The sequence below is a fragment of the Coregonus clupeaformis genome, chromosome 3 (assembly GCF_020615455.1).
Source record: "Coregonus clupeaformis isolate EN_2021a chromosome 3, ASM2061545v1, whole genome shotgun sequence".
In the NCBI taxonomy this organism is placed as follows: domain Eukaryota; kingdom Metazoa; phylum Chordata; class Actinopteri; order Salmoniformes; family Salmonidae; genus Coregonus; species Coregonus clupeaformis.
The window spans coordinates 20,192,578-20,216,785 of record NC_059194.1 but is presented as its reverse complement, the minus strand read 5'-3'; the positions used below and the strand labels follow the sequence as shown (position 1 = coordinate 20,216,785).

The window sequence follows — 24,208 nt, the reverse complement described above, 5'->3', positions numbered from 1 at the left end:
AGTTGACACCGAGGCATAGTAAATATGTTTATTCACCAACATACATTCTACCCACTAATGACATTATGTACAGTATCTCACAGATCATACACTGTTGCTGCTAATGGTACCTGCAATAGCTAATGAAATAACCCTCAATTTAGGCACTGATTCAAGTGTGGGTTAAGGTTGTCTATTTTGAAGAGATTTCTATCCATGTCAATACAGCTTCTTCTGCTTATGATATATAAAATACTTTTTAGTTGCATTATTCAAAAACCGTACATTTACCAAAGCCACTTATGTTTAATACCACTTTACAATGCCCGTATTGAAAGAATATGGTGACATTCAGTTCCATATCTAGGCACACAGCATAGTAGATTCTAAAAGCTGTCTTGGCAGCAAGCCCTGAATGTTTTTTTGCAGACACCTCCCTTGAGGTTTCCACCCTCTGACCTCACTGCTACAATTGGTGCCTCATGATATGTCTGAATAAAAAGGAAGGGAAATCACATTCCATTGTAGGCTGGTCCTCCGCTGCCTTCGGGCACCACCCAGTTGATGTTCTGGCTGGGGTCCTTGATGTCGCACGTCTTGCAGTGGACGCAGTTCTGAGCGTTGATCTGCAACCTCATACCTTCTCCAGTTTCGAGGGGAACGTACTCATATACACCTAGTGAAAGGGGGAAAGAAGAGAGTCATTAAGCAAGTAAGACAAATCGATGAATACCCTAACACCTTACTGTAAGTCTACTCTTGTGGTGACTCATATTTGATTGTTCTCAAGAAACCTGGGTTTGCGAAGAGGCCACTACTTACTCTCATTTTACATTTAAGTCATTTAGCAGACACTCTTATCCAGAGCGACTGACAGGGAATGCAGACATATATATTTTTTTTTTCATACTGGCCCCCCGTGGGAAACAAACCCACACTGATCCTACATAGGTTAATACGGATGTGAGAAATGATAGCTATGCTGCCAGAATCACGACAGGTGTGTGCAGTGCAGCCCTCCCAGACAGTCAATATGTGTGTCACTACTCATTATCCATTAGGTAACTAAATGAAATTTAAATGGTGGTACTATTTACAACGAACAAAAATATAAATGCAACATGTAAAGTGTTGGTTTCATGAGCTGAAATAAAAGATCCCAGATATGTTCAATTTTGTTCAGTGTAAATGGGTGGTACTACACAGAACAAAAATAAACGCAACATGCAACAATTTCAAAGATTTTACAGAGTTACAATTCATATAAGGAAATCAGTCAATTGAAATAAAATCATTAGGCCCTAAACTATGGATTTCACATGACTGGGAATACAGATATGCATCTGTTGGTCACAGATAACTTAAAAAAATAAAAATCAGATCAGAAAATCAGTCAGTATCTGGTGACCACCATTTGCCTCATGCAGCGTGACATCTCTTTCGCATAGAGTTGATCAGGCTGTTGACTGTGGCTGTGCGAAGTTGCTGGATATTGGCGGGAACTGGAACACACTGTCGTACTCGTTGATCCAGAGCATCCCAAACATGCTCAATGGGTGACATGTCTGGTGAGTATGCAGGCCATGGAAGAACTGGGACATTTTCAGCTTCCAGGAATTGTGTACAGATCCTTGCGACATGGGGACGTGCATTATCATGTTGAAACATGAGGTGAAAGCGGCAGATGAATAGCACGACAATGGGCCTAGGATCTCATCACAAGATCTCTGTGCTTTCAAATTGACATAGATAAAATGCAATTGTGTTTGTTGTCCGTAGCTTATGCCTGTCCATACCATAATCCCACCACCACGGGGCACTCTGTTCACAACATTGACATCAGCAAACCGCTTGCACACACGTCTGCCATCTGCCTGGTACAGTTGAAAGCGGGATTCATCTGTGAAGAGCACACTTCTTCAGCGTGCCAGTGGCCATCGAATGTGAGCATTTCCCCACTAAAGTCGGTAACGACGCCAAACTGCAGTCAGGTCAAGATCCTGGTGACTACAACGAGCAAGCAGATTAACTTCCCTGAGACAGTTTCTGACAGTTTGTGCAGAAATTATTCGGTTGTGCAAACCCACAGTTTAATCTGCTGTCCGGATGGCTGGTCTCAGACCATCCTGCAGGTGAAGAAACCTGATGTGGAGGCCCTGGGCTGGAGTGCTTACACGTGGTCTGCGTTGTGAGGCCGGTTGGACATACTGCCAAATTCTCTAAAACGAAGTGGGAGGCAGCGTATGGTGGAGAAATGAATATTAAATTCTCTGGAAATAGCTCTGGTGGACATTCCTGCAGTCAGCATGCAAATTGCACGCTCCCTCAAAACTTGAGACATCTGTGGCATTGTGCACATTTTAGAGTAGCCTTTTATTGTCCCCAGCACAAGGTGCACCTGTGTAATGATATGTTGTTTAATCAGCTTCTTGATATGCCACACCTGTCAGGGGGATGGATTATCTTGGCAAACGAGAAATGCTCACTAATAGGGATGTAAACAAATGTGCACAACATTTGAGAGAAATAAGCTTTTTGTGCGTATGAAACATTTCAGGGATCTTTTATTTCAGATCATGAAACATGGGACCAACACTTTACATGTTGCGTTTATATTTTTGTTCAGCGTATTTAATGGGTGGTACTATTTAAATGGGTGGTACTAAAAATTGTGCAATAGTTCCATTCTGTATGGATGGGAAAACCATGAAAGAGATGCACAAATATAAATCCCAGGTTCTGGGTCAGTAATTTAGGCCAGACATCTGGAGAAGACTGATTTCTAACAGCGTCTGCATATCAAATCAATCATATTGTATTTATTACAGCTCTGCCTCTATAGCTGTATTGGGTTTGATGTTCATTTCACAGATAGATAACTGATAATTTATTGAAAAAAACATACACAAAAAAAAAAAAAAATGTATGCACGCATGACTGTAAGTCGCTTTGGATAAAAGCGTCTGCTAAATGGCATATTATTATTATTATTATTATTATTATTATTATTGAGACCTGGCTGTGCCGAACAATATGCATTTCTTGAGTCATGCTGGTTGTGCAGGCAATGACAGCACTTGGAAGCATCAATGGTGTGCACTGTGCTTGGGTTTACTTTATTGATAGAGGGTCAGGTCTTTCAGTGGACAGTAATATCAGAGAGGAAGAGGCGAAGCGAGAGGTTTGAAATTTGTCCAGGAAAATAAGCTCACCAAGTGAGGCATTTTTGTATCGAGGTCAATGAGTGACGAATTTGATCAACAAAGAATGTATTGCTAATTTGCTACGTGTCAAATGCTACGTATTTGATCAAATAGAAGTTTCGTAATAAATAGAAGTTTCGTAATGTTGACGTTGTAACGAATGCACTGATATAAGTGGATGCACATAGCATTTCGGCAACTTTGAAACAAAAAAAACTACTTTATATCGGAGTTGTGCCTGTTGTCATAGAGATAGATTGAGGACTCATCATGGATATAACCCTTTTTAGCATGGACATTGACATATAGGGCTTCCACCATTTTAAAGTAGTCAACTGGGTGGGGATTCCTATGAGTTGGGAGCAGCCAATGAAGAAGAAGAAAATTGACTACAATGCTGCCACAGATGCTATAATGGCACAGATACAAAGATGAGTCCTCCATCTCTATGGCATGTTATTCACACGCGTTCTAGCCCTCTGATTGGCTAGAATGGTCCCACCTGATCTAGCCTCCTCCCGCCTGCCTTCCATCTTTGAGGACATGTATTTCCATTGTTAGAGGGGTCACATGTCTATCTTGTCAATATAATAGACAATCTTTGGTAATATCCAATTCCAAAGAGACCCCTGGCCTAGCCCCATACATCCTACTTGGAGTTTTTGGGCACGTTCCAGGTCGTCCTCATTGCAGTCGTGCTACACAGATTATCATACACTACCTGGCCAAAGGCATGTGGACACCTGCTCGTTAAACATCTCATTCCAAAATCATGGGCATAGCTTTCCACCACTCCAGCCAACGCTTGGCATTGCGCATGGTCACTGAGCTCTTCAGTAAGGCCATTCTTCTGCCAATGTTTGTCTATGTAGATTGCATGGCTGTGTGCTCGATTGTATACACTCATCAGCAACGGGTGTGACTGAAATTTCTGAACCCAGTAATTTGAAGGGGGTGTCCACATACTTTTAGTGTATCTCACAACGCCTGGAGGCACCACAGTAATATTACACAGAAATCTTCAGAGAGGCAAAGCACTACTCCAATAGAAGACAACCTGGAATACAACCCTTAACATATTGCTCATACATATCCAACCTTTTAAGATGTAAGTGATGTTCGTATGGTGTATGAACGAAGGATGGATGTGTAATTGTGCATCAGTGGTACCTGCTGGACAGAAGCGCTGCTCGGGCCCGTCGTAGATGGCCAGGTTGTTGGCCACAGGGACGCTGTCGTCCTTCAGGGTGAGGTGGGGGGGCTGGTCCCCCTCGTGGTTGGTGCCACTCAGAGCCACTGAGGAGAGCAGGTCGAAGCTCAGCTTGCCGTCGGGCTTGGGGTACTCGATGGGCGTGCACTCCTTAGCCGGTTTCAGCTGGTCCGAGTCCAAGCCTAGGGTAAAAGTGTTGGAAGTTATCAAACCTCAGTTGGTTACAGGGCAGGCCAGATAAAACAACCTTGGTTTGTTCCCTGAAGCAAGTCACTCAGCCTGAGAGCATGATTTTGTTGTTGCCTTGTCCAATAACAACTTTGCTTAAAGAGAAAGACTAGCATCCAGGAGAGGGCACTACTTTTGCTCACATTTAAAGAGTTGATATATAACCATCTGATGAATGTATCATACAAAACAACCTCATTATGTTGTACCTGCATGTTTCAGTGTCCATGGCTCCTTCCCTCTGAGTATCCAATAGAAGACACCGGTGTAGACCATGCCCCCATACAGTCCAAAGTAGTTGTGGAACGAGGGCCTGATGTTCCTCACTGCATACAACTCTTTCCAGATCCAAGACTTCTTCAAATTGTCCTCATATTCAGGTACATGAAGTCCTGGAGGACATCAGATAATAATAATAAGTCTAATTGTAAAGCAGAAGATGTTAGAATATCACCCACAAATTAAACTCCTCATTAACTTTGAGTAAAAATTCCATTCATGTACATACAAAAATGACACTGTACAGAAGCAATTAACATCAATTTTCTCCTATTGGCATTAGTGATAAGAGTCTTTCAACAAATTACACTCTTTAATAGTATATTAAGTGCATATTTTATAGTGTATTAATGTGCCTTAGGCTTCACCTCAAAAGTAATGAGGTGTGTGTGTGTGTGTGTGTGTTTGTGAGAGAGAGGGAGCATTTAATCAAAGGAAAGGGTTTTAGTCTGGCTTAATCCTTAAGAGTCCCTGTGCGTCAATGTAATTAACATAATAAAAAAATCCCCATCAAAATCTGTCTGTTTAAGCTAGAGATGTTTTTTTTGTATGGGCTGCGTCTTAATCCACCACATCCGCTAATGAGGGCCTTCCACATCTGAGGTGGAAGGTGGCAGAGTTACAGTGGTGTTTGTCAGACCAGGAGACATCCTGAAAATTGGTCTTCTCACGAAAACGTCTGTAGCGTCCGAATGGTTTGGCCTAAAAAATAATGACCTCTCTATGGAAAGATGAGACTCTCACAATGGTGTTCTCCGTTTTGCACCAAGACCCCCAAAAGTGTCACCCCCCCGGCAGATAGGTTACCTGCTGTTTCAGATGCTAGGTCCTCGGCTGTGACTTTGGGGAAGATGGCCTCTGCGGCCAGCATGCCGCTCTTCATGGCCGTGTGGGTGCCTTTAATCTTTGGTACGTTCATGAAGCCCGGACTGCATCCGATAAGCATCCCCCCAGGGAATGTCACTTTAGGTAGGCACTGGATGGAGGAACAGACAGGTAAAGATTGTAATCTTGAAGATTGTAATGCTCAAATGCTTTCACTGAATAAGAACCTCAGAACCAGTTGAAAACCTGACATAAGATTGATGCATTTCCCATTTTTGCTGCCAAGACACACAGTAGGCAGGTTTCCATTGACCCAGGTTTATTAGACAAAAGCAATGTCACAAAAAAAAAAAAACATTTTGGCAGCTATAGGAGAAACGTTGTAAAAATCAACATTTTCATCTGTTCGACAGGGATGAATTTTTATTTTGTCAAACGTTCTTTATTGCGACAAATTATGGAAACTGTTTTAAAAAAATTAATGATGTCTGATTAATAATTCTGAAGGTACGTGTGGCATGTGATGTCATCACGTAACTATAAAGCTCCACTCCACATTTAATTGTAAATGCTACTGCTTGTTAAAATCAATTTTTTCAAATATAAAAATAGTGTTTATTTGTAGGATACGGATTGTCCTGATTTTCAAGAATGCCTGAATTGCTTCACCTTGCTTTTCTGGTTGGCTGGAAAGTTTCACCATCCAATTATTTCAGATCTACAGGAATGCAAGTTGGCACATGATAATTATTAGAATATGGAGGATATTAGTCAATTCTTGCATTCTATCCATGCTGGCTTTTGGGGGATATACCTGAGACATGAAACAGATAGGTAGGAGGGCATACAGGCTGTCAATTTGCCTAAATGAATAATGGAAACATTTCAAGCACTTCATTTTGATGCAACACTAGATTGATTTAAAATGTTTGGGGTGTGACGTCATTACGTGTTACATCATTAAGTCCAGCTGTTTTTATTGACACAAGACAGTCCAATGGAAATGCACCGTAGCAGGCAATTGTCACATCTTTTTTCTATGCAAACTTTCTAAATATCGAAAAAAAAAAAAAAAACATTAATGGAAACAGCTATTGTCACTGAAGCATGCACAGAGCCACACATTCACACACTTTTGAGTAGTTCATAAATAATATACACATAATGACACACACACCTGATAGCCTCCCTCGTTGAGAGCCCTGGCTCCGTAGGCGATTCTGTTCCCTCCCTCCAGGGTCTTGGAAACGAAGGGGTGGTGCTTCCAGCGCTGGAACTCTCTGAAGGGGCTGAGGTAGGGGTTGGTGTAGTCAAGCCCAACCTGGGAGTGGGGAAATACACAACATTCGTTTTTGACCTCAATGTATGATCTACATAAACGTTTTAGTTATACACATCTCAAGCAGGACTGTGGCGGTCATGACATTTTGACAGCCGGTTATTGTCATACAAATGACTGCCGGTCTCACGGTAATTGACCGTTAATTAACATAAAAACATTTAGCATCTCCAGGCCTCCACGCAAACAAGCCACTGATGCGCGCCTTTGGAACATCTATATTGAAAAAAAGTCTAATAAAACGATTTAATATACACCATCACAATAAATCCATTATTTATTTTAGGCATGTCTAAAGAAACATTATGATATGAATAAAATATATTTCAGTAGAACAGAATTTGAGTGCCATTATTTTATATTATATGATTTTATAGTAAGTAAAATATAATTGAACTTAGCTGAATAAAATAGAATGGATATTTATCCCACTCCAGAGTGAGTGTGAGTGCGCATATAAAGTGGCTATGTTGAGTGTAAAAGTGATCATTTGAAACAGGTCCTATACGCTAGATTTAGAGTTATTTGGCAACTTTAGTTGTGAATGATACAAACCTTAGAATGTCTTAGAAATCAAAACATATGGGCTTCATGATGCTCCATTGTGTCCTCCTCCCAGAGTGCAAAGAACCTTGGCGTGACCCTGGACAACACCCTGTCGTTCTCCGCTAACATCAAAGTAGTGACCCGATCCTGCAGGTTCATGCTCTACAACATTCGCAGAGTACGACCCTACCTTACACAGAAAGCGGCACAGGTCCTAATCCAGGCACTCTGGATTACTGCAACTCGCTGTTGGCTGGGCTCCCTGCCTGTGTCATTAAACCCCTTCAATTTATCCAGAACGCTGCAGCCTGTCTGATGTTCAACCTTCCCTCATGTCACCCCGCTCCTCCGCACACTCCACTGGCTTCCAGTTGAAGCTCGCATCTACTACAAAACCATGGTGCTTGCCTACGGAGCTGTGAGGGGAATGACACCTCCTTACCTTCAGGCTCTGATCAGACCCTACACCCAAACGAGGGCACTACGTTCATCCACCTCTGACCTGTTAGCCCCCCTACCTCTACGGAAGCAGAGGTCCCGCTCAGCCCAGTCAAAGCTATTCGCTGCTCTGGCACCCCAATGGTGGAACAAGCTCCCCCATGACGCCAGGACAGCAGAGTCACTGACCACCTTCCGGAGACACTTGAAACCCTACCTCTTTAAGGAATACCTGGAATAGTATAACAGTAATCCATCTACCCCACCCCCACCCCCATAAAAAAAAAGGGTGGTTGTCCCACTGGCTATCCTAAGTTGAATGCACCAATTTGTAAGTCGCTCTGGATAAGAGCGTCTGCTAAATTACTTAAAATGTAAATTATGTGACTATAGGCTATTGATGATTTGAGAAAGTCACAAAAAAAGCTTGCCCTCTGTTACTTGCCTCAGGTTGCACACGCTGTTCTCTACTCAACTGATCATATTTTCACCCATCAGACTATTCTCAATTGTCTTTACTAATATGTAAAATTAGTTTTGATTTAGAATGGCCCATTATCAAATGGGCAGGAACAGGGGCAGGGGCAAAAATACATCCTTATGCACTCGAATAGCGAATGGAGGCCGCTTTCCTTCAGTTAGTATTTCAATCATGCCAGGTAACCAAGTGAAATATGTTCAGAAACATCGATAGTAACATGTTTTCACAAAGAAACACATTTCATTAAAACTGTTGACAGCCCCTCTTCTATGCGCGCTCGAGAAAGGAATGAAGGAGAGAGGGGAGATGGAAACGCACAGTGGTGAGATATTCTGTAGCTAAAAGGTAAATGTGTCAGCCTATTAATTATGAAAATATAAAACATTCCCTATTAATATGCTCATAATCAAATACAAATTCACTATCATTGTAGGCCAACTCTGTAAGCCGCCCTGCACAATCAATGAACCAACAGCATCGCCTAGGCCTATATGTTCTCTCCCAGATTCATGGATAGAAAGTTTAGAGCGTAGCATAAAATAACCAGTCCACCCAGTATGCATAACATTACAGGCCACAATCAAATGCGATTACTAGAATTTGTTAATTTTTTGTATAGGCTAGACCAATTATGTGCCAAAGACATCTTATATCCATGTTTATATTTTTTATGTTATTGTGTAACATGCGATAGGCTACTAGACTATTGTATAATGGCATAATCATTATTTTAATTCAAGGTTTTTTCGGGCAGCGATTACCGCTGTAAGTCTTAGAGCTTTGCACAACTGGACTGTACAAGTTGGTTTTGATCATTGATAGACAGCCATTTTCAAGAATTGCCATAGATTTTCAAGCCGATTTAATTCAAAACTAACATTAGTCTTAGTAAGCAACTCTAGTGTATACTGTATTTGGCCTTGTGTTTTAGGTTTAGGGCTGTCCCTGAACCCAAAAAAAGATTGGTCGACCAAGAGTTATCTGTTCTTTCGACCAATCGATTGGTCAACATTTTTAAACGTGTATTTTCCCATATATAGACACATCCTGTGTGTTTTAATCAAATCAACTATATGCACTGAGCTTGTCTGATGCTTTAAGCAAACTGTTTGATGAAATAATTAAAAGACACAAATGACTAGCGGGATTCTGACCGCAATTGATTTGATTGTGCCGGGCCTGACTCAGACTTGCTACACTGTATTAAAAAAAAAAGACAGCTAGTGACTGTGTGACTAGCACCCGGTCTCGATCTCCTCCCTGCTGCAGCGACTACTACAGAATATCAACAGTGTGTATCGCGCTGTCTGTGTTGTTGAAGCTGCAACATAATTACTGCTATTTGACTGAGAAGTTGAGTTACCGAAATCCCTAATTTGTTTAGGAAAAACATTCCCTATTCCCTCAACCCTTGCTCTCTTTACGTGACATGTATGCGTAACATGCACGTGACCAATAGGGCCTGACCTATAGCCCATCAGTATCACATCAATAAATTAGTTATAACAAACTCTGAACACCATTTTGTGACAGCAAAATGGATGCAGAGGGCGTGAAACTCGAAACGGGGGAATGTTTGGTGGTTGCTCAGGAGGTAAAGGGGAACTCAGATGTGTAGAATAAATTTGACTAGTTTTGGAAAATACTGGAGATTAACAAAAATAAGGTATGGAGCAAGCACTGCATGCATATTATGTGTGCCAAACAGGTGCTGTTTCTGACCGTTTGAAACAATGTAAACAACATGAAATAAATGGTAAGTGCACCAGAGAGTCTGTTGTAAAAATGTTTGGAAAGCCTTTATTATAGCAAACACCAAAAACAGTCGCATTCAGTCGTGAATGCAATTTCCTAAATGGAACGGTTTCTGCCTATTTATTGTTTACACCAATTATTCAATGGTCGCTTTGCTATTTTATTTTAAAACAAATACTTGATTGCATTTCACATCATGAATGACTCGTACGCTGTGTGATGACATGAACGAAAACATTATTGATTGATACAGTAGCCTATATAGAGTTGAAGTCGGAAGTTTACATACACCTTAGCCAAATACATTTAAACTCAGTTTTCACAATTCCTGACATTTAATCCTAGTAAAAATTCCCTGTTTTAGGTCAGTTAGGATCACCACTTTATTTTAAGAATGTGAAATGTCAGAATAATAGTAGAGAGAATGATTTATTTCAGCTTTTATTTCTTTCATCACATTCCCAGTGGGTCAGAAGTTTGCATACATTCAATTAGTATTTGGTAGCATTACCTTTAAATAGTTTAACTTGGGTCAAATGTTTCGGGTAGCCTTCCACAAGCTTCCCACAATAAGATGGGTGAATTTTGGCCAATCCTCCTCACAGAGTTGGTGTAACTGAGTCAGGTTTGTAGGCCTCCTTGCTCGCACACACCTTTTCAGTTCTGCCCACACATTTTCTATAGGATTGAGGTCAGGGATTTGTGATGGCCACACCAATACCTTGACTTTGTTGTCCTTAAGCCATTTTGGCACAACTTTGGAAGTATGCTTGGGGTCATTGTCCATTTGGAAGACCCATTTGCGACCAAGCGTTAACTTCCTGACTGATGTCTTGAGATGTTGCTTCAATATATCCACATAATTTTCCTTCCTCATGATGCCATCTATTTTGTGAAGTGCACCAGTCCCTCCTGCAGCAAAGCACCCCCACAGCATGATGCTGCCACCCCCGTGCTTCACGGTTGGGATGGTGTTCTTCGGCTTGCAAGCAACCCCCTTTTTCCTCCAAACATAACGATGGTCATTATGGGCAAACCGTTCTATTTTTGTTTAAATCAGACCAGAGGACATTTCTCCAAAAAGTACAATCTTTGTCCCCATGTGCAGTTGCAAACCGTAGTCTGGCTTTTTTTTAATGGTGGCTTTTTTTAGCAGTGGCTTCTTCCTTCCTGAGCAGCCTTTCAGGTTATGTCGATATAGGACTCGTATTACTGTGGATATAGATACTTTTGTACCTGTTTCCTCCAGCATCTTCACAAGGTCCTTTGCTGTTGTTCTGGGTTTGATTTGCACTTTTGGCACCAAAGTACGTTCTAGGAGACAGAATGCGTCTCCTTCCTCAGCGGTATGACGGCTGCGTGGTCCCATGGTGTTTATACTTGCATATTATTGTTTGTACAGATGAACGTGGTACCTTCAGGCATTTGGAAATTGCTCCCAAGGATGAACCAGACTTGTGGAGGTCTACAATTGACTAAAATGATGTCAATTAGCCTATCAGAAGCTTCTAAAGCCATGACATAATTTTCTGGAATTTTCCAAGCTGTTTAAAGGCACCGTCAACTTAGTGTATGTAATCCTCTGACCCACTGGAATTGTGATACAGTGAATTATAAGTGAAATAATCTGTCTGTAAACAATTGTTGGAAAGATTACTTGTGTCATGCACAAAGTAGATGTCCTAACCGACTTGCCAAAACTATAGTTTGTTAACAAGACATTTGTGGAGTGGTTGAAAAACAAGTTTTAATGACTCCAACCTAAGTGTATGTAAACTTCCGACTTCAACTGTAAGTATTGAAATATAGGCCTAAGTAAGTTACGGTATTAAGACTAAACAGTATGCAATCTTAGGCCTACTGCTCGATGTTGGTTATACAAGGCTGCTATACTAAGCCTACTAATGATAAATGAAATTAGTTATTATAATGATGATCATAATAATAATAACAATAAGAAGGAGCGCAAGGAAAAAATAGGGTTATTTTTATTATTATAATAAATATAATTTCTGACTATTTGATTTAGTGTTTACACTGTTCCAATTATAAATAATATCAGAGAGGCTTGTCTAACAAAAAGTAAAGCAAAGATTAAAAACAGCATTATTGCGTGAGGCTTGGTGCTCACGGAATCAGTAGGCTATTAAAAAAACACTCAAACAGGCAACAGAAGCAGGATGTCTTATTTCTGTAGTTATAATTGAGATGGATGATTTATAAAGCCAGGCACATTAACAGTTAGGCTATTGATTATAGACCTAATTAAGTTGGGGTTTCCTCTCTCTTCAATTTTCTTAGACAATTAAGGCAAGGGCTGTTTTCTCGTCTCCTAACTGCTGCTGCCTCCGCCGCATTGTTGTCAACACCAACATGCTGATTAACTATGCTATTATGCAAATAGCAACATGGTTTAGGAAAAGGCGCCACTTCAACAGCGCACTGATGCGTTTCAGAACAGCGGTCAGCGACCACTATCCAACATGGGAGAAAGCGCATTTGTTATAAAATAATATAATACAATGCATTTGGAAAGTATTCAGACCCCTTGACTTTTTCCAAATGTTGTTACATTGGAGCCTTATTCTAAAATTGATTAAATGATTTGTTTTCCTCAATCTACACACAATAACCCATAATGACAAAGTGAAAACTCGTTTGTAGAAATGTTTGCAAATGTATTAAAAAATTAAAAACAGAAATACCATATTTACATAAGTATTCAAACCCTTTGCTATGAGACTCGAAATTGAGCTCAGGTGCATCCTGTTTCTGTTAATCATCCTTGAGATGTTTCTACAACTTGGAGTCCACCTGTGGTAAATCCAATTGATTGGACATGATTTGGAAAGGCACACACCTGTCTATATAAGGTCCCACAGTTGACAGTATATGTCAGAGTATAAACCAAGCCATGAGGTCGAAGGAATTGTCCGTAGAGCTCAGAGACAGGATTGTGTCGAGGCAGAGATGTGGGGAAGGGTACCTAAAAATGTTTGCTGCATTGAAGGTCCCCAAGAACACAATGGCCTCCATCATTCTTAAATGGAAGAAGTTTGGAACCATAGAGCTGGCCGCCCGGCCAAACTGAGCAATCGGGGGAGAAGGGCCTTCGTCAGGGAGGTGACCAAGAACCCGATGGTCACTGACAGAGCTCCAGAGTTCCTCTGTGGAGATGGGAGAACCTTCCAGAAGGACAACCATCTCTGCAGCACTCCACCAATCAGGCCTTTATGGTAGAGCGGCCAGACGGAAGCCACTCCTCAGTAAAAGGCACACAACAGCCTGCTTGGAGTTTGCCAAAAGGCACCTAAAGGACTCTGACCATGAGAAACAAGATTCTCTGGTCTGATGAAACCAAGATTGAACTCTTTGGCCTGAATGCCAAGGGTCATGTCAGGAAGAAACCTGGCACCATCCCTACGGTGAAGCATGGTGGTGGCAGCATCATGCTGTGGGGATGTTTTTCAGAGGCAGGGACTGGGAGACTAGTCAGGATCGAGGGAAAGGTGAACCAAGTACAGAGAGATCCTTGATGAAAACCTGCTCCAGAGCGCTCAGGACCAAGGTTCACCCACCAACAGGACAATGACCCAAGGCACACAGCCAAGACAACGCAGGAGTGGCTTCGGGACAAGTCTCTGAATGTCCATGAGTGGCCTGCCAGAGGTCGGACTTGAACCCGATCGAACATCTCTGGAGAGACCTGAAAATAGCTGTGCAGCGACGCTCCCCATCCAACCTGACAGAGCTTGAGAGGATCTGCAGAGAAGAATGGGAGAAACTCCCCAAATACAGGTGTGCCAAGCTTGTAGTGTCATACCCAAGAAGACTCGAGGCTGTAATCGCTGCCAAAAGGTGCTTCAACAAAGTGCTGAATACTTTTATTATTTTGTATAATATTTCCCTCCACCTTTTTTTAAAAACAACAAGTTAGAGAAACAAACAGACTACATCTCATCATCTGACTACATATAATCTGTACAGACCGCCATCTCTAGTGCCTGAATTATTGTTTGCCACTTGGCCTTATAATTGTATGGTCGCCCATGCTATTTCAATAATAAACCATTAGATTTTTCCATTGTGTCAATGATGGCGGATTGATTGACTTACAAGTTTTTAGTATACATTTTTTTAAGATGAGTGATGAGAAGAGAATCGTCCAGCCCATTGGGTATCTCACCCCCATATGCCATGTCTTGAAATATGCAGACAGACGGATTAAAGGTAAGTTTACATTGTAATACCTCTGACAGCCAGCTTTCTAGCTCCGCCCACAACTTCCGGACTTTATAGCATTCCCAGAAAGCATAGGTTATTGAGTCATTATTAGTTTTACACTTAAGTCATGACTCTGCCGTTGTGCTGTAGAATTTGTGAATTTTGTCTCGTGTAATAAATTATATACATTAGTTTACACTGTATTAAGTATACATTTTCATTAACTGTAATTTCATTAGTTATGCTCCAACTTTCTTCCATCTTGTGCCAACATCAGTTCTTTTTAAGTCTTGGTTCCAATAGTTTATATATTTTTTCTAACAGATTGCCAGTTGGATACGCTCTCTGCAAGGTTTTATACATCTTCTCTATCATATGAACATCCATTTCTGACTCAAATAAGATTCCCTCAAGGTTGCTCTGATGCCCAAAATATTTCAAATCAAGATTTTGTGGTATGTAACTTTTAAGGTGCATGTATTTGAAATTAATCTACATTGGTCAGTACAATATTTTTATTAAATGTATTATTTCAGCTGGAAAGTTGAAAGCTTCCAAAGTTGACTAGGAAAGGCCATTCAAGATGGTTGAACGCCTTTTCGCCATCCACAGCCATTATTGATCAATCTATAGCTTGTTTTTTTGCGTATTGTATTAAACTGAAACATGTTCTTGTATTTGTTGTGTCCATTTTTAATAAACCCTGTTTGATTGATATGTATCAAGTCTGGTAAGACTTTTGCCATTCTATTGATTATAAGCTTTGTTATTATTTTATTGTCACAATTTATTAAACTTAGCGGTCTATAATCAGCAGGGGACTCCAGATCTTTCTGGTTTTAATATAACTTAAATAACTATTTGATACATAGAACTAGGAAGCACTGAATTGAATGACGTGTGTTGTCATTTGTATAAATGGGGGGTTACTTTGTCCCAAAATGTTGAATAGAATTCTATGGGAAAGCCATCCATTCCTGGTGCTTTTCTCCGTGCGAATGTTTTAACAGTATCTAATATTTCTTCTTGGGTGATCTCTGTTTTTAGTGATCATTTTTTTGTCTGCTGATAGTTGCTTCTGAGCTGTTGAGAGTAAGAAGGCTATATAGGATCCGTCCAACTGTTGTTTAACTCTGATTTATATAAATTGTGAATAGTTTCTGAAGGCACTGTATAGGCCTATGTGTCTGCATAAGCTCTAATGTGTGTTCTACATGCTACGTATTAAACTATTTGAATTAATCATCACCTTAGAAAGCGCCGTCCATTTCGTTGTGTTTGCCTTTGAAACAACATCCACAACAACGACCATGTTTTCCACTCAGTTTCAACCTGTTGTTGAACATCTTTCTTCAAATTCATTGATCACAGTGAGGACAAACAATGTAGCCTAACTGAAAGTTTTAAAAGCATGATACTGTTTTTTTAATGCTGTGTTTGATATGATTTTGGAAGGCATTTGCATTGATGTCAGAGTGGTTTGAGGGACAATAGAACGCTGAGTACCAGACCATTAGCAACTTGATGGTTAGCGAGTTGGGTATCATAGCGAGTTGGGTACCATACCAATGCATGTCCAGAGTGCATAAAAGGAGATTACTGTGACTCAACGGTCACGTGGAATTTGACTGCGGTCATGACTCATGACTGCCGGTGTGGTGGTAATATGGTCACTGTAACAGCCCTAATCCCAACTTGTTCTTTTAGGCCTAATTAAGATTCACATGATAAACTGACACGCATCCCCTTAAAAAGGCCAATAAGATAAAGAGAAGGGTAGAAGTATAGTACATTGACATTCACTGACCTCAGTTGTACAAAGGTTATTTCATTTAGAGTTTAGACCGTTTCCAAGTGTTAGCATGTCTAGTAGTTTGACTGTTGACATTAATGGCATCAAGGAGCCAATATGGCCGCCATATATGGGCGGCAGGTAGCTTAGTGGTTAAGAGCGTTGTGCCAGTAACCGAAAGGTCGCTGGTTCTAATCCCCGAGCCGACTAGGTGAAACATCTTTCGATGTGCCCTTGAGCAAGGCACTTAACCCTAATTGCTCCTGTAAGTCGCTCTGGATAAGAGCGTCTGCTAAATGACCAATTATTATTATTATTATTATAACAGGGACTCACCACAAAGCCCAAGGCCACCAATGGCTCGCCCTCGTTCAGGTGGTAGAGGAAGGAGCCGCCGTACGTGTTCCTGTTCAGCGGCCAGCCCACGGAATGCTCCACTCTGCCCGGTCTCCACTTCTTCTCATCAATCAGCCACACCTGGTTAGACAGAAAAATAACACCATTCATGGAAGTCGTTCTGCATAAAAGCATCTGCTAAATGACTCAAATGTAAAATGTAATCAATATGCCATTCTGATTTGGATCCATTTAGAAATAATAGCTACTACAAATTATAATAAATAAATGGACCCTTTCAATCTGTAATGGATGACTGGTTAAAAACAGAGAACAGATTGTAGAGTATTTATTTAATTCTGCCCAAATACAGAGACACTATTTCTCAACCGATAGGAGCTTTAGGATTTGAGGGGGCAGGGGGAGTTACCTCTTTTAGGCCAATGGCGTAGGTCTGTGGTTCACAGTTCTCCCTGAGGTTGAACTGCCTGTAGAGCTGCTTGGCCAAGTGGCCGTGGCAGCCCTCTCCGAACAGGGTCACTTTAGCATGGAGTTCCATCCCCCTCTCAAACACGTCCTGCAGAGGCAATGAAGAGGAGCATGTTATTCTGATACACCAGGGATGAGGCTACTTGTCATTTTCATTCATTGCATGAGTTTAAATACTCTATTCAGTGCTGTTTTTTCCTTGTTTTTATAAAACTTGCAGTTTTTACAGTCCAACTCTATAGTGGTCCTCTGTAGCTCAATTGGTAGAGCATGGCGCTTGTAACGCCAGGGTAGTTGGTTCGATCCCCGGGACCACCCATACGTAAAAATGTATGCACACATGACTAAGTTGCTTTGGACAAAAGCGTCTGCGAAATGGCATATTATATTATACTTCCAAAGTCATACGGTATACTTCACATTGGTGGATAAGTGACTGTACTGCAGAAGTTTACCTTTGGCGAACCATCCTTAGCGATGCCCACATCATTGGTGGCAATTCCTTTCACACTTCCATCTTCATGAAACAAAACCTAAAAAACACAATCAGAAATTAAACACTTTGAAAGTAGAATGCCACCTCAAGCAAACACGATCAATGAAAGCAAGTCACGACCCGTCAACACATCGCAGTGAAATCAGTTATCGATCTCAGGCATGAAAACGCCTCAAAGATATCACAGCCTATATCCGGACAACGGCATCCAATTATGTAAATGTTTACTGAGAAAAATCTGACGTTCAAGGAAATATCAATGTAGCTTGTCAACAGTAATTGTCACGCCTACATTAGTAAGATGGCCTGTGTTTTCTTAAATGTGAGAAAGGTAGAGGGTGGGCGTGGCTCACCTCAGCAGCAGCGTAGCCGGGGTATATCTCCACTCCCAGCTCCTCAGCCTGCTCTCCCAACCAACGCACAAAGTGGCCCAGCCGCACAATGTAGTTCCCATGGTTGTTCATGGGCAGACCTATGGGAAAATCCAAAAATTAAATAGAATGAAAAACACAGACTGCACAGTCAAGGGTAATACCATAATACAGTGAGGGAAAAAAGTATTTGATCCCCTGCTGATTTTGTACGTTTGCCCACTGACAAAGAAATGATCAGTCTATAATTTTAATGGTAGGTTTATTTGAACAGTGAGAGACAGAATAACAACCAGAAAAACGCATGTCAAAAATGTTATAAATTGATTTGCATTTTAATGAGGGAAATAAGTATTTGACCCCCTCTCAATCAGAAAGATTTCTGGCTCCCAGGTGTCTTTTATACAGGTAACGAGCTGAGATTAGGAGCACACTCTTAAAGGGAGTGCTCCTAATCTCAATTTGTTACCTGTATAAAAGACACCTGTCCACAGAAGCAATCAATCAGATTCCAAACTCTCCACCATGGCCAAGACCAAAGAGCTCTCCAAGGATGTCAGGGACAAGATTGTAGACCTACACAAGGCTGGAATGGGCTACAAGACCATCGCCAAGCAGCTTGGTGAGAAGGTGACAACAGTTGGTGCGATTATTCGCAAATGGAAGAAACACATAATAACTGTCAATCTCCCTCGGCCTGGGGCTCCATGCAAGATATCACCTCGTGGAGTTGCAATGATCATGAGAACGGTGAGGAATCAGCCCAGAACTACACGGGAGGATCTTGTCAATGATCAAGGCAGCTGGGACCATAGTCACCAAGAAAACAATTGGTAACACACTACGCCGTGAAGGACTGAAATCCTGCAGCGCCTGCAAGGTCCCCCAGCTCAAGAAAGCGCATATACAGGCCCGTCTGAAGTTTGCCAATGAACATCTGAATGATTCAGAGGAGAACTGGGTGAAAGTGTTGTGGTCAGATGAGACCAAAATCGAGGTCTTTTGCATCAACTCAACTCGCCGTGTTTGGAGGAGGAGGAAACATTATGCTTTGGGGGTGTTTTTCTGCTAAGGGGACAGGACAACTTCACCGCATCAAAGGGACAATGGACGGCGCCATGTACCGTCAAATCTTGGGTGAGAACCTCCTTCCTTCAGCCAGGGCATTGAAAATGGGTCGTGGATGGGTATTCCAGCATGACAATGACCCAAAACACACGGCCAAGGCAACAAAGGAGTGGCTCAAGAAGAAGCACATTAAGGTCCTGGAGTGGCCTAGCCAGACCTTAATCCCATAGAAAATCTGTGGAGGGAGCTGAAGGTTCGAGTTGCCAAACATCAGCCTCGAAACCTTAATGTCTTGGAGAAGATCTGCAAAGAGGAGTGGGACAAAATCCCTCCTGAGATGTGTGCAAACCTGGTGGCCAACTACAAGAAACATCTGACCTCTGTGATTGCCAACAAGGGTTTTGTCACCAAATACTAAGTCATGTTTTGCAGAGGGGTCAAATACTTATTTCCCTCATTAAAATGCAAATCAATTCATAACATTTTTGCCATGCGTTTTTCTGGATTTTGTTGTTGTTATTCTGTCTCTCACTGTTCAAATAAACCTACCATTAAAATTATAGACTGATCATTTCTTTGTCAGTGGGCAAACGTACAAAATCAGCAGGAGATCAAATACTTCTTTCCCTCACTGTAGCTGTATGTTTAGGACAGAGCTTACAGGTGACAAGCTAGAGTTGCATGTGACTTTACCTGGCAACATTGGGACAGGGATTCTGTATTTCTCAGTTAGAAGGCTAAACACATCCTCAGTCACTGGAGTGTTCAAGGGTGCCTAAGGGAAGAGTACAAAAACAACATTAGCACTTTATCTTTAGCCTGTGTTGCTTGCAAGACATTCCAATGGACAGTATCATTGTGTTACATTTACATGTGTTGTCTAGGACTGTGATAGTTCTGTCTAAGAATGAAAAAAGACCAAGAAAATGCCAGGTCCATATTCTGTGTGTATCCGTCTAACACAAGATGTCTGTGAATTGAGCATATGCTGCATATCCCTCCCAGTCTTTCTAAGGCTGATGTGCTGAACACTTCAATAGTAGAGAGCAGAGATGTGGACAATTTCATTGTAATTTCTCTCAGTGGAAAGAAACTCCTGCAGAGTAAGCTCAGTGAGAAGATGCTCCTTTCCTCTGAATGACATTGTAACATTTCCAACAGACCTACTGACACAGCCTCTGATTGTATTTTTTACTTTAATTTATTTCTTGAACTGCATTGTTGGTTAAGGGCTTCTAAGTAAGCATTTCACAGTAAGGTCTACACCTGTTGTATTCGGCGCATGTGACAAATACATTTTTATTTGTGAGGGCATTTCAGTTTTCCCCTACACGCATTTAGCAGCAGCGCACCACCGCTGATAAATCGTGGCCGCCACTAAAAAATAAATATATTTTTTTATAATGTAGATGTATAGATTTATTTTTGGATTGTTCCCAGACCTCAAAAGTGGTCTCCTGATGTGGTTTAAGCATTGTTGTGGACTTAGAACATTACATTTTTGTATTTTTTGTGAGTGAAAACCTAAAACAAAATGTGGAAAACTCAGAAACCGGCAAAAATAAAACTGGGAAAACGGAATTTACCAAAATATAAAACAGATTTTATAGGGCCCTACAACTGTAGAGTGACTGTTCAAAATCGCTAACAATAACACCCTTTATGAGATTGCGCAAATGTTTTTTTCTTTCTTTCCCAAACAATCAATGTAAATATGATATTGTCAAGTTAAAATGTAATTATTTGTGTATGGAGGGTAAGTCATTATAGGCTACTTGGTCAGCACGCAAATTACAGATAACATACGCATCATCCACTTTCACAGGCCAGTAGCATTCAGTTGGCACTAGCCCGGTGTGCCACTAACAAATTTACCCAAATGTCAAGCACTGCAAGGGCATGCTAATTTAAAAGATGGCTAGTCATTATTCGCCTGGTTCTGTATGGAATGCTGGTACATTATGGGACACAGGTCATTATCGAGCTTTGAAGACCTGAAGACTTGGTGCGACCAAATCATGTGCTGGTGCCATCAACTTAAAAAGTTGGTAACACCAGTGCCACCAGTGGAAAAAGTTAAGTCTTAAGCCATGCACATTAACATAACATACCCCTCTCTCCTTCCAGTCTGGGAAGAGCTCGTTGAGGGCACTGGGCTCCAGGCAGGCCCCGGAGAGAGTGTGTGCTCCAATCTGAGAGGCCTTCTCCACCAGGCAGACACGCAGCTCCTTCTCCTGCTCGTTGGCTAGCTGCTTCAGCCGGATGGCTGCCGACAGCCCCGCGGGACCCCCGCCCACTATCACCACATCAGCCTCGTCTGCAAACCGCTCCATCTCCACACCTGGATAGAGACAAAACACCACACACAAATAGGTATGTCACCAACTGGGTTTGGAACCTGGGTCGTCTGAGCACAGGACTGTGTTAGCCCACTGAGCTACAGCTACAGTCATTAGCTTGGGGGTGCTAACACAAGTCTTTAGGTCTTGGGCAAGGTTACACAAGCCTCTATAAGACAAACTGGAATGAATAGCAGTATGTAGTACTATCTAATGTCAAAAGTGGAAACGTGTAGTGCTGACAGAGTTAATTTACAATAGTATACTATAGATGAACACTGAAGGACAAATGTTTGTTTTAGGAAGACATAAGTCTAATAAATTCCCCAGTCACTCACATATGAGATGAGTTAAACGTTTTCGTGAGATAAGGTGAGAAAAACAAAGGTGTTTGGGTGTTGCATAATGCAATACATTTCATTTCAGACAGTGTGCCATAGATGAGGAGGTGTGCCATAGATGAGGAGGATTACCCTTATTGCGGGTATTTGTCCCTGGGGCAGATTGTGTAGTGTGATGTTATGTACCTTCCCATCGCGGGGCTTTGTCCCTGGAGCAGATTGTGTAGTGTAATGTTATGTACCTTCCCATCACGGGGCTTTGTCCCTGGGGTGGATTGTGTAGTGTGATGTTATGTACCTTCCCATCACGGGTCTTTGTCCCTGGGGCAGATTGTGTAGTGTGATGTTATGTACCTTCCCATCGCGGGTCTTTGTCCCTAGGGCAGATTGTGTAGTGTGATGTTATGCGAGGCGTCACTGCAGACGAGCAATTCCGTCTCCATGTGTAGAGCTGTGGAGGTGCACGTTCTGCTTGCACTGTTTTCAACGCTCTTATACACCTCTGGGCTGCAAAGAACATGGCCGATTCAGTCAGTGCCGACTTGGACTAGCAAGGAAGCTGATTAAGTTAGATCCTACATTACACAAGTTATCTTATGCACAGTACTAACAATCACACAGTCATAAGTACACTCATGGTGGCCTGTGTAATTCATGTCACTGGTTATGATGGATCACACAACTGAAGGAGAGAAGTAACAAGTTATCATGACTTTGTTTACAGCTATCTTAATGACTCACGTCATTATGGGAGTGTTTATTGGAGTATACAGCAGAACTGTATAATACACTGCAACTGAATGTCTTACTATTCTTCTGCCTAGCAGCCTGTGAAATATTTGTATGGGCATGTGCACTTGTCAATAGGCACTCTCTTTGCTGCGATTGTCAGCCAGATAAGTTATCACATATAGTAGTAACAAATTAGTAGAAAAAATATATATATATTTTTTAAGACTACCCCTCTAACGTTACATGATCCTCAACAGACTCTTCATCAACCATCTCCATGACCCCCTTCCTCTGATCAAGCCATGAACTGTCCCGCTGAATCTTTGGATGCATGCACTCAAAGACTTGGCCTCTATTGGTTGAACTAACTATAGCAAGCTACAAAGCTAGCTAGCTAGCCAGCCAGCCAATTACTTTAAAAAGTGCATATATTGATATTATTCTAAGTGGTTCAAAACACACTGTAAGAGGAAACGTAGCTACCAATTTATCTTCGTTTACACGTACTAAAATAACATTCTGACCCAAGGGCAGTCGTTCATGTGACCTATATTTTGATTTCAACTTTGCCCTACATTTAGTTTTGCTAGCTAGCTAGCTAGCATTTCAAGATTTCACAAAGCTAATGTCACCCATCTTACTATGAAAATCTTAGTGCATGCCACCCTCAAATTATAGCTAGTTATTTTAGATAACTACCATTGACAAATTAGGGGGGCCATATGTGTCAAAAGGCAAGAGAGAGAACATGGAAATTGACACGCGTGTGCATAGCTAGCTAACTTACCTTGAATTGAATATCTGCTAGCTGGAAACATCGTATGAATTGGTCAGCTAGTAACGTTACTAGCTAGTTCACTAATTAGCAGCGGTCCTCTTTGGGTACAGACGAAGTGGTCTCGCAGCTCTGCCACCCCAATGATCGTGCAAGTCTGGTTGGACCACAAATGTCATCCAGAGACACCTTATAAAATTCGTCTCATAACACATACATAACAGACCGTCGAAATGATCAGTAACTGCGCAGACGCTGCACTGTTCTGGCACGTTCACGTGAGTGAAAAGATGCGCTACCTGCGTAAACGTAGATCTCACACTGACTGGATTGACCCAGAGACATGTACACTGTAATTAGTATACATTTCATAATGCAAGTTTATTTGTATTTACTATTCTAGAAGCCAAATAGTATAATATAACAATACATCTATAAAATATAAAAATGCTGAAGTTACATCTAGAAAGCAAACAAATCATGCATATTTGTGTTTATTTCCAAGCTTGATGCTGTGCACATCTTAAAAACATCTTATGTAAACAATAGTGTCTTGAAACCACCACCAGGGTCAAATGCATGAGACAGATAACTCTCCACTAAAAACACATTCAGTAGTAGTGACATACTGTAGGTTACAAAGCCAAGCGCTCATATCCAAACAACAGATTACATCACTTTTGCAGGTCTCCTCGTCTATCCATTATTGAAGTCTGAGCACATATGGGTTCATCATAACAAATGATAACACACATATTGTAATGTGTGGGAGTGACTGAGTGCAAATAATGTTATGATGACTTCCTTCCAAAGAAGAAATGACACATTACCACTGCTATCAGCAACTGTAAATTGAGACCTTTGAACAAACATCCTGTCATGCCTTTGAGAAAAGTCAAATCAAAATCAAATCAAATTTTATTGGTCACGTACACATATTTAGCAGATGTTATTGCGGGTGT

At 41.3% G+C, this 24,208-nt stretch overlaps 1 protein-coding gene across 1 annotated transcript; it reads right to left on the bottom strand.

Annotated features, from left to right (window-relative positions):
- Window positions 1–14: 14 nt before the first annotated feature.
- Window positions 15–23,481, bottom strand: LOC121541414 (electron transfer flavoprotein-ubiquinone oxidoreductase, mitochondrial). Its single transcript, XM_041850405.1, has 13 exons — window positions 23,259–23,481; window positions 22,094–22,246; window positions 21,171–21,400; window positions 19,753–19,834; window positions 17,974–18,092; window positions 17,580–17,657; window positions 17,066–17,212; window positions 16,636–16,776; window positions 6,902–7,045; window positions 5,707–5,875; window positions 4,830–5,012; window positions 4,353–4,574; window positions 15–655 (listed from the first exon to the last, which is right to left on the bottom strand). Exons 1-13 carry the CDS (start codon window positions 23,287–23,289, stop codon window positions 492–494), a joined length of 1,863 nt encoding a protein of 620 aa, XP_041706339.1. The 5' UTR covers window positions 23,290–23,481; the 3' UTR covers window positions 15–491.
- Window positions 23,482–24,208: the final 727 nt, after the last annotated feature.